The following is a 17,257-nucleotide window of genomic DNA, read 5'->3' as shown; positions in this document are numbered from 1 at the left end:
AAGGGGGAAGAAGACAAAGGGTTATTTTTTGTCAGATCTGCTGTGGAAGGCTGAAAACAGCCAGGTTTCCAACCTCTTTCCTTTGTTTGCCTTAGGTCTCTCAGTTTCTATATCAGGCTCTGGTTCAGCTTCCATTAGCGCTTCCTCATCAACATCGCTAACAATGGTTTCTTCACTGAGGGTATCACTAGGATTATGCTTACTGCCAGAATCCTCTGGCACAAAATCACTGTCTGAGTCAGAGCAGAGAAATAATTAACCCTCATGATACTTCTCTGAAGAATGAACAGAATACCTAATAAGATTTATGGGACATCAAACCGATGCTGCTCCTAAGGAGAAAAGCATCCGCTCGCTGAAGTTGTCATCGCCACCAAGGAGTGAGGAGGTTCCTGAGTGGACACAGGAGACATCCTCACCTCACCTAAAGGCAACCTGCATTTCCTTAATTGAGTTAGTTACCTTACATGTCCAAACAGCAAACCACTTGTTTACTGCTCTGGCCCTGGATTAGATCATGGTTTCATTTCCTTAAAAAAAAAAAAATCTATCAGAGAAAACAGATTCTCAGCTTCTTCGAAACTGGCCAGGCTGGAGGAAAGTAGGGCAAGACTATCTTACCTGAAATTACCAGCATTTGATTTGCAAATGGCCTTCAAATACTCCTGATCATATTCTTGTTATGTAAGATTAGATTTATCACTTAACTTACAATTTCAGAACTGAAATAGAGCCGTCAAAAAGTTTTCCCCTCGTATGGAGAAGAGTGTTGCCCCACAGAAGAGAAATAAGCACCAAAATATATACAAATTTGCAGGCTTTTGCTGTTTTCAACTCTAGAGACAAGAGTTTTCCTTCCCTCCAAAAAGCAATCAGTCACTTCAGTGGCAGACATTTGCAACCAAAATTAATTAACTTTCTAGGTCCAGAAGGATCCCCTCCCAAAAGCTGGTAATATGTCTCAGTGAGGTAGAAAAAGGATAGTACAGTCCTAGCTGGCTGGGAGGGATCTCTGGAGAGGTACATGTGATACAGATTTCTGTCTGCAAAAAAACAGTAGTCTGCTAAGATCTGGAAGCCTCAAAATCCTTTGACTTCTGCTGGGAATTTAGTTCAAAGCAGCTGCATGTAAATGTTGCATAGCAAATGCTACACTGGCAAATCTTTCTCATGATTCTTGTTTTTAAATCAACAAGAATAAACTATATGGAAGAGGAGCTTGCTCTAGGACAGCCAGTTTTGCCCTGTTTTAAACTAAAAGTGAAAAACAACCCTTAGGAAAACAAAAAGGAAAATATTTGAAATATGTATGAGCAACTGCACTGCCCTGCCTCATCTCTTTGTGCTGCATAAAGGGGACACAGATTGGCTGAATCTTTTATACAGAGAGATCTGGCCACAGATTCATCAGAAAGCATGCAGCTACCATTCCCAGTTCCTGTCCCTCCCAGCCAGGAGGGGGTAAGAGGCAGCGAGACAAAGCAGGAGGATCAGTAGCAGGCTGGGAATTGCCTGAAGGCTCATCATCTTTCTCCAGGCCCTAAAAGAGTGAGAGCAGTGAGTATTTCTTCCTCATTCACATCCCTTGCATAAGTGTTTCTGGTATCTGTGTGACCTCTATACTTCTGCCTCATCCACAAGAAAGGGAAACTTTGTCAGGAATTCCTGAAGGAGGAGGATCACTTCAACCTTTGACTTACTTACTGCTCATTAAAAAAAAATGAGATCAGTAAAAGTTGCTAATGGAAAGAGAAAAACACCTCAGCACGAATGCAATGGTTAGGGCTCATTGTAAATCTTGTTAGGAGCTATCCCTTCAACATGAAATTACAGCAATGGCATGGAATTTATGCAGATATTCTCCCTGCCCCCACTCTTAAACACCACCTAGGTCTCCTTTCATATTTTTAATCTAATCCAAATCTTTTGAAAACACCAACCTTAGAGATTTGAGGTTAAAATTCCTCTGCAGACCCAAGCCAACTAAAGAGCCAGGTAAATCCTTGCAACCCCCATGACAAGGGTCTTAACAGCAGCAGTAAGGAATCCCTTCCCAGCACTGATCCCAGCTCTTGTGTATGCTTTATGTGGGTCTATGAGCCCAGTACTACACAAGCTCTGGATCAAACACCTCTTAGAAGAAGCTGCCATACTGCAGACATCCAAGGAATGTGTGTTCTTGCAGTTGTTCCAGGAACAGGCATCACAAATGTCAAGCATCCATTTTGATGCTAATTTGACCATAATTTGGACCTCCACCCTCACCAGCGCTTGACCGAGGACAAAGACTTGAACAGGGGAGCTTGAGGAGCTTGCAGGGTCTGTATTCTGCTGTGCATTCGTGGCCACAGCTGCTGCTGTGAGTCTGGGAAGGGATATATGGGGAAACTGCTCCTCTGCTGCAGCTTCCCAAGCTATGCCAGCCAGGCTGCCCAGCAGGCCCATGTGCTGGAGTCCTCCTCTGCCTGCAGCCCAGGGGATGGGAGAAGCTGCTGATTCAGATCCACTCCCCCTGCTCAGCCCGTCCTACTTCTTGTGGAAATTACCACCTCTTGAGATCTGCCTGCAGAGTAGGCTCCTGTGGACACCCCCTCAGCTACTTCGGTCAACCTGGGCCAGACTTAAATGGATTAAGTAGGAGGTTTTTGCTAGCCCAGTTTGATTGAAGTGGGTTGAGGGGTACTTACACATGCATTTCTGCAAACACATCCTGAAAGGGCATTAATTCCTGGGAAAAGGCAATGAACAAGTAGCAGGGACTACCAGCTCTTGTACTGCCACAGCTAAATCAAGAGTCCACTCAAATGAGGCTCTGTGGATTCAGGGACAGGCATGAATTTTCTTTGCTAACAGTGAAAGCTAATATTTCCCACCAGCTGCAGGTTGCTGCTCTCACAGCAGCACAGGGGGAAGGGAAAGCCTGTTACTCTCACTTGAGCAAGAAGTTGGCAGGGTTCACCTGCCAGGAAAGTTCAGGCCTTAGCATTACAGCTGCTCTGTCTCCCTTTCTGTAGGCTGAACTGAGGAGGAGGCAATTTCCATCTGATCCAGGCTCAGACATGCAGCTCAGAATTAGAAGTCAACTTAAGTTAAAAAACTCAGAAAGCCCTTCCACCCCAGCTGCAGTTACACAGCTCCAGAGGATTTGGGAAGGTATCACTGTAAGCATCTAATCTCTCTTGCCTCTTCTGGTGCTTTGTACTCAATTACGTCAGCCACGGCAGCATGAACAGCACAGGTAAACCAGCCTTAAGTCATGCCTATCAAATAAAAAGCTTTGCTGCTTAAAGATTAATGTAAGAAATCAATGTGCTTGCAGCATGTGCCAGCAGATGATCTAAGCCCATCTTAAGCAGGCTCAGAAACTTCACGTAATGGTGATACAAAATCTATGAGCAGTTAATGCTGAGACTGTCTGTCTGCTTCCAGAGTGCTTCAAATGCTGGTTCATGAGCTGGCTACCAGATGTGCTCCTCTTTTCCCTGAAGGCCATCACGAGGACTGCTATTTCATTCTCAAATCTCAACAGCCAGCGTGGTGACAGCAGTGAGGCTGCTCTCTAACATATGTCTCCTGCATGACAGCACATCCATCTGAATACCTTGTTATGCTGAAGGAACTCAAGTGACCACTTAACAGGAAGGGATGAATCTTTCCAGCTATCAAAACTGAGCAGCTTAACAAGAACACTGTCAGAACAGCATCCAAAAATGAAAGGGCAGTTTCTGTTCAGGATAGAGCACAGCCATAAGCAGGGATGACTCTCTTGCCAGAGTGATGGCTGTCGCCATCCACATCCATACACTAACAAAGTGAGATTAGACCATTTTAAATGACATTGTCTTTTCTGACGTTAAAGCAAATTGGGAAACAATGCTGCCTTGGGCAAGGTCATTGCTCAAGTGTCCGGCAAGTCTAGGTCACGGGGTGTGCCCTGATCAGGGCCATGTTCGGAGTGTGCTCCTTCCACAGGAGCAGGGGCACTGGGGAAAAGGAATGAGGATAGCGACGGGCATCCAGGTTTTACCCTGCCCTGAAGCTACGACTCGGCTGTGACAGGCACCAGGACAGGGCCCTGGAATCCTGCTGCCCACATACAGCCTTAACTGCCGTGAACTGTCTTTTAACAACAAAGTGTCACCAACGTTTGATTATCCTGTTAGGACAATACGAGCCTGAATCACTCTGTAAGATGCTTGTGTCCAAAAAACTGGCATTGATGTAATTAACTGTGTATGGCTCAACCTGGCAAAACCTTCAGCCAGGCTGCGTAAAACATAAAACCCCTAAAAAGGAGCCGCGTGCTTCGTGCTCCTTCAGGAGCTCTGGAGTGAAACCTGTGGCTCAGACTGGCGTGTTAGAACCCATCCAGGAGCACAGACTGCTTCTCACTGCAGGCTCCGTTCTCATGGGCACGGAGACTCAAAAGCCAGTGAGAAGTCAAGACCTCGAATCTCAGTGTATTCCAGATTTTTCTGCATCCCTATGCACATAAATGCCCTTTCAAAGGGAAAAAATAGCCCCGTGTGACTAAAGTCCGCATCAGTACAAATCCCAGGCTGGTTTAGACCATACACACACAAGAATGGAATGTATAATCACAATGCCGGGGATTCTCCTCAACTTTGCTAAGGGCTGGGTTGAAGCTATTTTGAAAGAAGCAACTATATCTCCCTTAAGCATTAAGCACTCTTGGCAGTAATAATTGCCTTGTAACTAACTCCTCATTAGCACTCTCTCAGACCTGAATTACTGTGCTGACTTTATGTTGCTCCCGGTCCAAGAACAGGATTATCATCCCGGCACCAAAGTCTGCTCTTAATTATACTGTTATAGATACAAAAAAAAAAAAAAAAAAATTAAAAAAAAAATCCAGTGAAATAAATGGAATGACTCTGGATTTAGAGCAGCATCACTGAGATCGGTTTGTCCCATTGTTTCCCATCTAATCCACAATTTAGCATGATAAAGCACAGTGCTCCACACAAAGCTTCCTTTAGCTGGGAAGACCAGCTTGTTTTACCCACCACTAGTATGTCATGGTGACAGATAACTATTTTAAAGAATTTAATACTCTTATCTGAATTCCTTATCGAGGAGAGAAAAATAGTTTTACTAAAAAAAAAAAAACCAAAACCAAAAACAAAAAACCCAAAGAATATAGCACCTGCTTTTGATAGAATAAAAGTGTTAATGTGAAGAACAGGAAACCAAATGTCTGACCCTGAGTGATGCTAAGCAGCTGCAGCTTCCATGAACTTTGCAGGAGTTGTAAGATCTCCGTGGATGATATTTTAAGATCTAATGCAATGCTTTCTCTACTATTTTATTTCAGTTTGTCATTAATGCAAAGGAAGACACTAGATAAAACACCTGAAGAGATCACCAAGCACAATCCAGATGCCTGAACACAACTTTATGAAGCAGAACTTGCAGTGGCAATGCATGTAGGAGCTTGATCAAAGAGAGATAATTAATCATGTACATACAGGTTGGATGAGGGGAAATGGCCTGAGGAAAACCCACATGAAAAGTCTTCATCACACGAGTACTTACATTATTGCTTCATAGCTTTTTATGGCCTTAAATCCAAGTAAAAAAAGACATTATCTAAGGTGGTCTAGGGAATACAGCAAGGATACACAGAGACAGACTGAGGAAAGGGTAAATGAGGTTTTACAGCATTCCAGATTTCATTTGCAAGTGATGGAATGGGCCGTTAAGACCGTTGGAATGATTTCTTGCATGGCAGAAAGCAGAAACTCAAGAAAAGAAAGCAAGATAAGTATGTATGTTTTAGCAGAATTCTTACTAACTACTAAATTATTATTGGCTGCATACCAAACACTCCACACAGTGATAAACAACTGTTCATTTTATTTCACTAAACAAAAAGCCCATTGAAGGATTTCTACTATTACTGCGCTCACTGGAACTCACTTGAAAAATACAGTTTTGGACATACATCAAATACAACTTACAGCTGAATAGCTGCAGTGGTCTGACTTAACTTTCCAAACATGTCAAGAAAATGTTCTGTTCTCCAGGCAAAAGGAGAACAACAGAGCACAGCAGTGCACTAGCTACAGGTATCAGACATTCCCTGGGGCTCAGAAATAGCTTCTCTTCTTAATTGTGGAGAGTTCAGCAACTGGCCCTGCTTTCAGGGCAACTGGGGGTGGGGGTGGTTTCATATCCAGCCCCTCATTTTTGGTGGCAATCCAGCAAAACCAGTAGGAATTCCCATATTGTGTCTTGCCACCAAAAAAAGGTACATTTTCAACAGCTGTGGCAGCACAACAGTACATAAGGGCACGCATTAAACTAGAAAACCAAGCTCATCTCAGTTAAAAAAAAAAAAAAGTGTTGCTAAAAATGGTGTTGCTTTTAATCCCAGCATTGGTTCCATCCCCAGTGCAGAGTCACAAACAGCTGTGGCAGCACAACGTGGGGCCATGGGGCCATAGGTGGTGGTGGCAGTGGCAGGGATGACAAAATCCTTAAGATCTGCAGCCAGGAACAGGTTATGCAGAGCTGTGTCCCAGGCTGTACAGAACTGTCATTGTGACACATCCCATTTCCCTCAGAGGCAAGGCCAGTTATGAAATCCCTCTCTGTTCTTTGCCCTGGCTGCTGCAATTTGTCACCTCCAAAATTGTGCCTATAGAACAGTTTTAGAAGCTGCATCCTAAAATGGATCGTGGAAATCATCTAGGTTATGGGAAAAAAAAATACTACAATGGGGTTTTTTTCTGATCTTGCTCTCTTGCTTTAGCTCAACTGCAGGGCTAATGACTGGGCATTGGCAAGCTCCTGAAACACACACAAAAGATCCTGAACATTTGAGTCAAAACTAAAATCCTCTCCAAAGTGCTTATGACTGGACAGCCCAAAACTGAGGCTCTTTCAGAAGGTGCACCCGTGTCCCACTTGAAGACCTGGACCCAAATTTGGTGAACGATGGCTTTGCAAAATGTGTGTTACAGGGTTTGTGCTCCCCACACCTTTCCTTTTGACGTGTTTACATCCCCTGCATGTATGTACAACACTACCAGAAGCAATTCCTATTCTGCTGTTATAAATAGCTACCCAAACTTAAGGAGAGAAGAGAACCATTCTGTCCAGGTTAGGTTCTGTGTCTGGGATGACTGCTTTAGGCTCTGTCCATACTCCTATCACCTGATAATCTGTTGATTCTCAGCATCTCTGAAAGACAACTCTTGTAGATCTGAAGCTGGGTTCTGTGACACATCAGTGCCTAAACCCTGTGAGCAGCTCTGAAAAGAAAGAAAAAAAAAATCCTTAAATCTTTCCACCCTCCATAGTCCCCATTCATTGGTGCAAAGCCCTTTACCAGAATTGTTTAGACCACGTAACACCTACAAGTCACAATTTATGAAGTTTGTCAGCCTAATCACTGCAGACTTTTTCAGAGTAGATCCCCACAGTAACAATTATTTTCTGCTTTACTGACTCAGGGAATTTCATTCTAGTTTTTCTCCCCTTACCTCCCATCCACCCTTTTATTTCTAGGCCACATTTCTTCATTCTCTCTTGCACGTATTGTGCCTTTTGTGGCCAAAAAAAGCCTGCAGCTATAGTATTTCCCCATGTTGCTAGTGGAGACTGCAACAGCCTGCATAATTTGTCCCCTCCAATGCAGATCTGCCCTAAACCTTCCGGTTTATTTGTTCGGCCACACTGGTGAGCTTCGGGTTGCTCAGTAAAACTTGGAGCTGCGAATCATTATCAGGATCTTTTGGGTTTTTCAGTGAATCCCTGTGGAATAGAGAACAGAGACTGCAAGTTTTCCGTGCTCGTTGTCACTGCAGCAGCAGCACAAGCCGTGCGACACGAGCAGAGCTCAGCTCTGCGTCTGGCTACAGCCTTTGTTCTATAAAGGCACAAAAATCATCGCAGGCAATGGGATTTTAAAACACACCAGGAGAAACCTCAGACCTTTTCTTTCCTCCTCATTTCCTTTTCGAAGGGGATTTTTAAGTCAGCTTTACGTAAAAGCTTTACACACACACACACACACACACACACACACACACACACACACACACGACTGAAAAGCAGACTTCCCCAACATTCCATCATTTTATTCTATGCCATTCAGCCTCTTCCCCAGAGAGCAGCTTTAGTTTAGCACTGCCTCAGCCCCCCCTCAGCAAGGCAGACCAAGGAAGGCAGCGAGGGGCTCCCACACACCCTTTTTGTTCCACACGAAGCCAAACCTCCGGCTTCACGCAGGTTTTCCAGCCTGGGAAATCCTGGGAATCGCTCCGGCCGGGAGGGCCGGCCGAGCAAACAGAACCCCTCAGCTGCACGGCCCTCACCTCCCGCCGGACCCCCAAGATCCCCGCTGGCCCACCCGCCTCCCCAGCGTCCCCCGTGGCCTCAGAACGTGAAGTCACCGCGGAGACAGCCCGTACCTGGCCTGGCAGAGCCCCGCAGCTGCCGGCCCCGGGCGGGTGGGCGCTCCGCCGGCGGCGGGGCTCGAACCCGCCACCCCCGGCCCCCCAGCCCGGGCCGCCACCGGGCGCCTCTCCCTGCGCGGCGGGCGGGGAGCGCCTGCCTCCACCCCGCCGCGCCTGCAGGGGTCGCTGTGGCGGGGGCGCCGCGTTCCGCGCTGCGCCGCGATTGGGCGGCGCCGTGCCGCGGGCCAATGGCAGGCGGCGTCTCGGCCGCGCGCCCGCCCGCGCGCCCGCCCCCCGGTGCCATCTTGCCGCGGCCGCGGGGAGCCGAGCGGAGCCGGCCATGCCGCACTTCCAGGCCTGGGAGGAGTTCACCCGCGCCGCCGAGAAGCTTTACCTCGCCGACCCCATGAAGGTGGGACAGCCCCGGCCGGGAGGGGAGGGTGCGCGGGGCCCGGCCGCGGGAGCGGCGGTCTGGAGGCGGCTCCGGCTGCGCGCAGCCCGGCGGGGGCGGCGGGCGGTGTCGGGCTGGGGGGGTTCGCTGGTGGCTGCACGGGGGAGCCGAGAATCGCAGAATCACATATTAGGTTGGAAAAGACCTCCGAGATCGTCGAGTCCAGCCTATGACCGAATCAGCCATATTGAGTAGACCAGAGGTAACCCTAAGTGCCACGTCTGCTTATTTTTTGAACGCCTCCAGGGATGGTGACTCCACCGCCTCTCTGGGCAGCCCTTTCCAATGCATAATCACCCTTTCTATGAAGAAATTTCTCTTAATGTCCGCCCTAAACCCCCCTAAGCACAGCTTAAGCCTGTGTGGAGGTTGCACCCACCTGTCAGGGAGCTGTAGGGAGCGATAAGGTCACTCCTGAGCCTCCTCTTCTCCAGCTGAGCATCCCCAGCTCCATTGCCCTCCTCTGGACTCCCTCCAGCACCTCCGTGTCCTTCCTGAAGTGACAGGCACAGAACGGGACACTGCACTTGAAGTGTGGCCTCACCAGTGTCGAGTACGGGGGAAAAGAATCTGCGAGGAAGGGGATTACTCGGGACAGGTGTTGCAGCTGAGCATCCTTGTCTGTGGAACGGGAGGAAGCTCTCATTGACCCCAAGAGCATCCCTAGGGAACAGTGTTTCAGGGGGTGTTATTGTATTTACAACCCCAAGAACATCCCTAGGGAACGGTGTTTCAGAGGGTGTTATTGGATTTACAACCCCAAGAGCATCCCTAGGGAACGGTGTTTCAGGGGGTGTTCTTGGATTTACAACCCCGAGAACATCCCTAGGGAACGGTGTTTGAGGGGGTGTTATTGGATTTACAACCCCGAGAGCATCCCTAGGGGATGGTGTTTGAGGGGATGTTCTTGGATTTACAACCCGAGAGCATCCCTAGGGATTGGTGATTCAGAGGGTGTTATTGGATTTACAACCCTGAGAGCATCCCTAGGGAACGGTGTTTCAGGGGGTGTTATTGGATTTACAACCCCGAGAGCATCCCTAGGGATTGGTGTTTCAGAGGGTGTTATTTGATTTACCACCCCAAGAACATCCCTAGGGAACGGTGTTTCAGGGGGTCTTATTGGATTTACAACCCCAAGAGCATCCCTAGGGAATGGTGTTTCAGGGGGTCTTATTGGATTTACAACCCTGAGAGCATCCCTAGGGAACGGTGATTCAGAGGGTGTTATTGGATTTACAACCCCGAGAACATCCCTAGGGAACGGTGTTTGAGGGGGTGTTATGGGATTTACAACCCCAAGAGCATCCCTAGGGATTGGTGTTTCAGGGGGTGTTATTGGATTTACAACCCCAAGAGCATCTCTAGGGGATGGTGTTTCAGGGGGTATTATTGGCAGCTGGGATGAACCTCGAGAGCTGAACTTCAAAGACGTTGAGCTCATTCACGGTATACCTATGCCTTGTGAACCAAAGTTAAGAGTTCTGCTGAAGTATCAATAATTAGTTTATGAGTTTATAGCATTTAAGGTCTGTATTACTTGAATTTGTCTTTTCATTAGCTCAATACGTTTCATTTTTGCCTGCAGCAGTCTTTCGGACTGGAAGGTGTTTGCATCCTAAAGAGTTAATTCCTCAAGGACTTATCTTCTTGGTTTATGACTGTTTCTTGTTTCTGGTCACTTTTTTGGGAGTGTGGGTTATGCAGATATTAAAATTAACCTCAGTCTTCAGAAAAAGCATCATAGTTCGCCTAAAAAGCAGCACAAAAACGTGATGTGAAACTCACACCTGAGAAAACATCATTAAAAAAGGCCTAATGTTCTTGACCAAAAATAGGGGAACTAGAGAAACCTCCAGAAGATTAAATTAATACCTGATTATTTAAAGCAGATTAGCTCTGCCTTTTAATTAGCACAGAGACACCATATGTGATTGCTGCTGATAATAAAATTGCCCAGTTTTGCCTTCCTAGGCCCTGTGACATTCAGTTAAATGGAAGAAGGGATGTCACTGCAGCCAGGAGTTGCTCTTCCCCTTTCCTTAAAGGGCCTCTACAGGTCATCTCTTCCCATCCAGGGCAGTAAATTTGTCTGGTTACAGAGGGGTTTACATAGGCCCTGTTGTCACAGCACAAGTACCCTCCTGTTAATTTGGCAGAGAATTAGCCCCAGCAGTTTTGCAATTGGGCTTGCTGGGAGGCTGAAGGAAGAGCAGGAGCTGTGGGAGGTGGGTGTGTGTTCTCCAGCCAGGTGCTGAGTGGTCTTGCCTTAGCCTGGAGCAGGTTATTGACACACTGAGCGTGTTCCTGCTGCCTGTGGCAGCCTCTCTGTGCCTTTGGGGCTGCTCAGCAGGGAGGTGTGCTGGTACACTGCTGCTGTGCTCAGAAGGGGGCAGTTTGTTAAACAGAAAGGGTCAGTCTGTGATGAGATCCCCTCTGGAACATAAATTTCAAAATGTATTTGTAGCGAGGGAGGTTGTTGACCATTAGCACAAATCACTGTACAGTAAAAACTGTTTGCAGTGTGAGTTCAGAACGCTCTCAAAGGCAGCCTTTGCTTTGCTTCTAGTTCCTGATGTTAGCTGAGGCTGCAGACCGTGCTCAGGAGGAGGAAGCACTTGCTGCTCAGCCACTGAGGATGTGGATTTTTGTCAGTGTGGCTTTGAGAACTTTGGTGGTTTGAGGGTGCAGAGGGACTGGGTGGGTTAGAGCTCAGGGCAGGTGACTGCAGGAGAAGCTGTGGTAACAGTTCAGGTGCCATAGAAGAAAAAGTGGTGATGTTGAGCCTGCCCCACTCAGCTGATCCCTTTCAAGTCTTCATGTAGAGCTCCTCTTTTTTGAAGTGTTTCAAGCCTACAAGCACAGGCTTCCAGTTGGTTTTTCTGGGCTGTGATACACAGCGAGGGGCTGTCTCATCTCGACGTGACTCTCATGCTTTGTCCTGCCTGTCTCCAAGGGCTCTGCAGCTGTTGCTGCTGTATTTGCAGGGTTTTTGAACATGCCCACTGTTAACCTTGCTGATGCTGCTAGAAAACCAGCCTACATTGCAAGGCAGGGAAATGTGGTGGGTCAACTTCCATACCCCCTTGGCTGTGGGATGATATGCAGCTCCCTCAGCACCAGAGCTGAGGACTGCCACAGAGGTGCTGAAAACATGGAGCACTGAGCACTACATAATTATGGTTAAGGGTAGTCTGAATGTGGGCAGATTCCCTTCAGTATATGCTGAGAATTGTTATCTGTCATTGCTAATTCCTAAAATATTTTTCATTTCAGGTCCGTGTTGTCCTCAAATACCGACACTGTGATGGGAACCTCTGTATCAAAGTAACAGATGATGTGGCTGTAAGTACAGAGCACATTCCCCTTTCAGAGCTTCTTGTACCACTCACAGACTTGTGTTTTGCTGTCAGGCAGCTTGGGAGCTCTTGGACACAGGCACAGGAGAGTGCCTGGCAGTTTTCTAAAAACTTGTACTCAGCCTTTCCCTGTTGCTGTGTCTGCATTGACACTGACCAGTTCAGGAGCATTTTCAAACAGGTGTTTACATTTTTATCTACTCAGGGTGGTGAAAACTTCCAGCCATAGGTGAAGTTCCTTCTTTGTGATTATGAGACTGAGTGACAGCAATGTTACAGCTAAGGAGTTGTTTTTCTGCAGTCCAAGGTATTCTGGCATTCTGCAGTCCAGACACAGTATTCTGCCCTGCTCTTGCCTTCAGACTTGGAAAAGAGTCAAATTTCTTCTTTCCAGGAAAAGTGGTCTGGCGTTGGAATTTCAAGTGCCTGGAATGGAGGTGAAACTCCAGTTAAGGCACTTCTTGATAGGGCAGTAGGGCTTAACATGGGTGAGCTGTTGAGTGTGGGGCACTGATAATGGGGAATTAAAGGGTAATTTTGTCCAGATCTCCTCTAGGCAAAATTGGGGTCAGGTGGGGCATAGGCTACCTTATCTGCTTTCAGTCAGAGAAGGATGTTACACCCGGTGGGGAAAAATGGAGACTGGTTTCAGGATTTTGGTTGGGTTGTGTTAATATTTGGGGATTTTGTTTGTTTGGGTGTTTTTTTATTTTAATCAGATTCTGTGTTCCCTGTTTAGGGCTGTCATAGAAAAACAGGTTTTGCTTGGGGTAGGGGATCCCCTTCAATGGGAAATGCTGAATTTTATGTCCCTGCCAGTGTAACATTAAGGACTGTGAAAGGCAAAATAAGCTTGCTTTCAGAATATAAAGAATTGGCAAGTAACTTCAGGTTTAAAATCTGTTTCTGTGTTTAGACAACAGAAAAAAAGGGCAGCTTTAAACTCAAGTTTTTAACAGCTTTTTGGAGCCAGAAGAAGGGAGGATAAATTATGAGTTTCCCTGTTTTCAATATGGGAGGCATGAGCATTGAGGAGAAGCTAAAAAGCAAACACAGATATGTTTGTGCTCTGAAACAGGGTAGATGTGTTGGTGCTGCCTCCTGGTAACCAACGAACATTTCAGTGCTCTCCTTGTTTTGTGTGTTCCAAGCACAAATGAATAGCAGCTACAAACAAGATAAAAGCAGCTGAAGTGAGATCTGATATCAGGAACTTTGTCTTGCAGTGTTTGCTGTACAGAACAGACCAGGCACAAGACGTGAAGAAGATTGAGAAATTCCACAGTCAGCTCATGCGGCTCATGGTGGCCAAGGAATCCCGCAGTGCTGCCATGGAAACAGACTGAAGGGCTGCCAAGAAAATCACTGCTCTGGTCATATTTCACTGGAAGCAAATCTTTGGGATTTCAACGAAAAACTGGGGCAGGAGATGCTTTTATCCACTGAAGTGGACCGATGACAAGTCTGAAGCATTTTCACCCCTCAGACTCCACTTTGGAAATCTAGAAAAATAAGTGCTTTCAGTTGAAAGCTTATATTTATTTTTGGGTATTAAGCAACTATTCTTACACGTTAGGTATGCGAAGAAGACAAGTAAATATTTTAAATCTACAGTATGTTAATGCAAATTTGTTAGGCCACAGGCATACTTCTGGACAGTTACTGTAAAATTTCATATAGATTTCATTGTGTTCATACCTTATGCTGGTGTATTCTCAAAATGAGAGGGTTTATTAATCCAATACTGTAGCATGGTGACTGGGTTTAATAAATACTTACATACATTCTATAAATCTGTTGGGTTTAGAATAACAGATGTTTTCTGAACTGAAATGTTGAAATAGCCAGTCTGTATTACCACTGTGGCTGGCAGCACTCTAGCTTTTGGTATTGCACTCAGTAAGATGTGCAACATTATCCATAATGCAGTTTGTAGAGCTCTTATATTGGCTAAGTGATTTAACTTCTGTATTTTCAAAATTAAAACAGAACTTCACTTGAAGATTCCTGGAGGTCTCTGAGAAACTGGGAGGCTTTTTTCTGCTTGTGCAAATACTGTTGCTAAAAACCAGTCAGTGGCTTTTTTACATACTTGAACTATTTTGTACTAGCAGGGGTTTCTTTTCCCATCCTTGCTTCAGGCAGAGTTGAAGTATATCAGCAAGACAAATTCTAGAAGCTCTTTCCTATTATGCTAATAGAAAATATCCAACTGAACACTGCCTGGATTCTTTACTCCAGCAGCTTGTTAACTGCAATTTCAAATGTTGCATGTGGCAGGTGGATGTCAGCCAAATGAATAAATGGATGAAAACACCTTAATAAGTACTTAAATACCACTGTCAGAAATAGACCAGTGCTCCTGTAGCTTGGATATGTTTCCCACAGTAACCTCTGGTAGGCTGATGGAAGCTTTAATTGTCTCGTAAAAAAGCTTTTTGTTTGAAAACTCAGTAGCTAAAATTGATACTTGCTTTGACTAGGACTTGCATTCTTGAAAACAGAGGAACATTTTCATGTAATTAGGCTATTGGTATAGCTAGGTGCTTTCAGAACTGATTTTTTTGGGTTAAGCCAAGCCACAAAAGTAAAGCAGGACCATACTTGTAGTGGCATTTTTATATAACAAAACAATCTATTTAGGTAGCTACCTGCTGTCACTTACATAAAAATAATGGAGCTACTGGGAAGCAGTGGACTTTCCACATTTGCCAAAAGCTTGGGAAAAAACCCACAAGGCTTGAATATTGCATTAGAGTACCCTTTCAGCTGAACACAGAATGTTGCACGTTGTTGGAAAATACTGCAGCACTAAATTCCTGGTGACTGCTCAAAATTCTGTTCTGCAACAGTGACTGGTATGTGTGTAACATTTTTGTATTGGCTTTTGAAATATAAATAAAGCCAGAGAGGAGGCTGGACTCATTCATTGTTCATTGTTAAACTTTCATGAGATACTGTAATGCTGAATTTTTTCCTTGGTGCTTCAAATAACTTTCCTAATATTTGCAATAAAGTCGTAGAGAGACTGGGTGTACCAAGTGGCTGAAAGGCTTCAGCTTTATACCCCAGTAGGTTTTAGAGGAGGAGCAATTACAGCGCTGTATATTAGAGCAGCATTTTTCAGGCAAAACAGGCAAGGGAATAGATTTCTCCTTTTCTAAATTCAGAAATTATTTCCCTAAAACCCTGGGGAAATACTATTGCCACTTTTGTAAGAGTGATGTGTTGTTAAGCTTGTTCTCCTTATACTCAGAAAAAGCTAGAGTGGTTCTGTGCAGTCAGAATGCAAAAGAAAATATTGCAAAGCTGCTGCTTAAGAAAATTGAATGGTATGGAAACTTGTTCAGAAAAATATAGGTGCTTCATAACTTTGTCCTGGAATTTTCAGCCATTTCCATACTGTGTCCGTGGGGCAATAGAGAACCTCTGAATTCCAAGCTCTCTTTCATGCCTGTCCTCTTGCTGAGAGTATGTGTGCTTATGTACACTGATCACTTCCCTAATAACCATCCCCTGAGTTGGTCCATCATGTTGCCAGCTACTTGAGTGTGTCCTCTGGTTTGTGGTTAAGAAATTTATCAGTTTATTGTGGCTGCTGCAGCGAAGGGGTGCTCACAGTACCTGAACCTCTGCATTGGGCAGCCCATCTTGCCAGAGCCTGCTGCTCTCCAGCCAGGAGCTGTGCCAATTACAGGCTGCAATCAGGCAGGAGCACATGGGCAGCCTGTGCAGTGACAGACAGGTGACCTTTGCAGAAGTGGAATGATTGAAAAAAACAGGATGCTTTTCCCTGCTACAGCTAATTTTGTTGCTGCCTCTTAGTTATCTTCAGTAATTGTTCTGTTTGGTGAGAGTCGTTTAATAAAAAGATAGGGGCCTTCTTATTGTTCCAAGAACTTTACCCATGGAATTTATTCTGTTTCTCTGGGGTTCTCACCTGCTGGGGTTCCCTGAGCGTCTTGATTTCAATTCTTTGTGCAAGGCACTTAGGCTGATTTCACATTTGAGCTCTCTCTTATATGTAACTACTTACAAGCAACCACTTCTGTTTCCAATTTTAGGGGTTTGAACCTTGAGCTGCTCCATATGTAATCCATTGTGGAATCGTATTCTGGAGTGCAGGAAGATTTTTAAATTATCTGGAGAAGTGAGAAGTTTGGTCACAGGTCTTTGTTTTAGAGAGCCTTTTGAAAGAGGCCTTCCTATTAAAGTCCTGACCTAACTTCTAGGAGTGACAGGTTTATTCTGGAAAACTGGATGCTTTGGTGCTGGAGTCTGTCAAAACGGGAAATGGAGCCAAAGCCAAGCAGGTGCTTTTAAAAATGTTTTAACTTGTCAAAAGAATTATGTTTCATCTCGGTAAGTTTCTTCACACCGTATAAATGTGGGTAATACTCAGTATTTTGCTGGAACAAATGTGAGGAAACTGTTTTCTGTCAGTAGGACTGGAGTGATCACTTGTTACTGTAGGCTGATCTTAAAGGATTAAGTCATTTTAGATGTTCTTAGATGTCCATCCTGCTCTAGGTAGGATGAATCCCTCCCTTTGATCACCTGGAAGAAGGATAGAAACACAGTTACCTTACCCACCTGTGCTTTCTCACTTCGGGCCTGGGGGAGCACAAACCTCCTGCAGGAATCACACTGTGACCCCCTCTTCAATGAAGTTTGGATCTGAAGTGGGTGTACATAGAGAATAAGTGGGTTTCTTTTCTGTAAACTTACCTGGGCTGCAGATTATGCACAAATCCAGATCCTTGAAGACTCTCTGAGCATTAGTGGGTGTCCTTAGGGAGCAGGAGCTTAGTTGAAAACTGGTTTTCTTTGTACAGTGCTGTGTGCTGAGGGACCTTCCAATTGACTGAAGCAAAGCTGTTTTGATCAAATAAATCCAAGGAGTCCTTTTGTTAGATAACTGTCTTAAAGGATCTTCACTTATTTTTATTATTTTTTTTTAGGAGAAACTAGTTGTGAAGAACTACATCTAATTCCTTGCTTATGTTAATAGTGATTTGCTTTTC

At 45.3% G+C, this 17,257-nt stretch overlaps 1 protein-coding gene across 1 annotated transcript; it reads left to right on the top strand.

Annotated features, from left to right (window-relative positions):
- Positions 1-8,691: 8,691 nt before the first annotated feature.
- SRP9 (signal recognition particle 9) lies at positions 8,692-15,762 on the top strand. The gene is made up of 3 exons (XM_038132669.1): positions 8,692-8,835; positions 12,151-12,219; positions 13,460-15,762. The coding sequence occupies exons 1-3, from the start codon at positions 8,764-8,766 to the stop codon at positions 13,577-13,579; spliced, it is 261 nt and encodes an 86-aa protein (XP_037988597.1). The 5' UTR covers positions 8,692-8,763; the 3' UTR covers positions 13,580-15,762.
- Positions 15,763-17,257: the final 1,495 nt, after the last annotated feature.

This window comes from Motacilla alba, chromosome 3 (assembly GCF_015832195.1).
Source record: "Motacilla alba alba isolate MOTALB_02 chromosome 3, Motacilla_alba_V1.0_pri, whole genome shotgun sequence".
Taxonomy (NCBI): domain Eukaryota; kingdom Metazoa; phylum Chordata; class Aves; order Passeriformes; family Motacillidae; genus Motacilla; species Motacilla alba.
This window is presented reverse-complemented; position numbering and strand designations above follow the sequence as displayed.

Excerpts from the sequence above, each read along its gene's own strand:
- SRP9 (XM_038132669.1), top strand. The coding sequence starts at position 8,764 with ATGCCGCACTTCCAGGCCTGGGAGGAGTTCACCCGCGCCGCCGAGAAG. Across the intron at positions 8,836-12,150 it reads ACCTCGCCGACCCCATGAAG|GTCCGTGTTGTCCTCAAATA; the intron begins GTGGGACAGCCC and ends TTTTCATTTCAG. Across the intron at positions 12,220-13,459 it reads AAGTAACAGATGATGTGGCT|TGTTTGCTGTACAGAACAGA; the intron begins GTAAGTACAGAG and ends TTTGTCTTGCAG.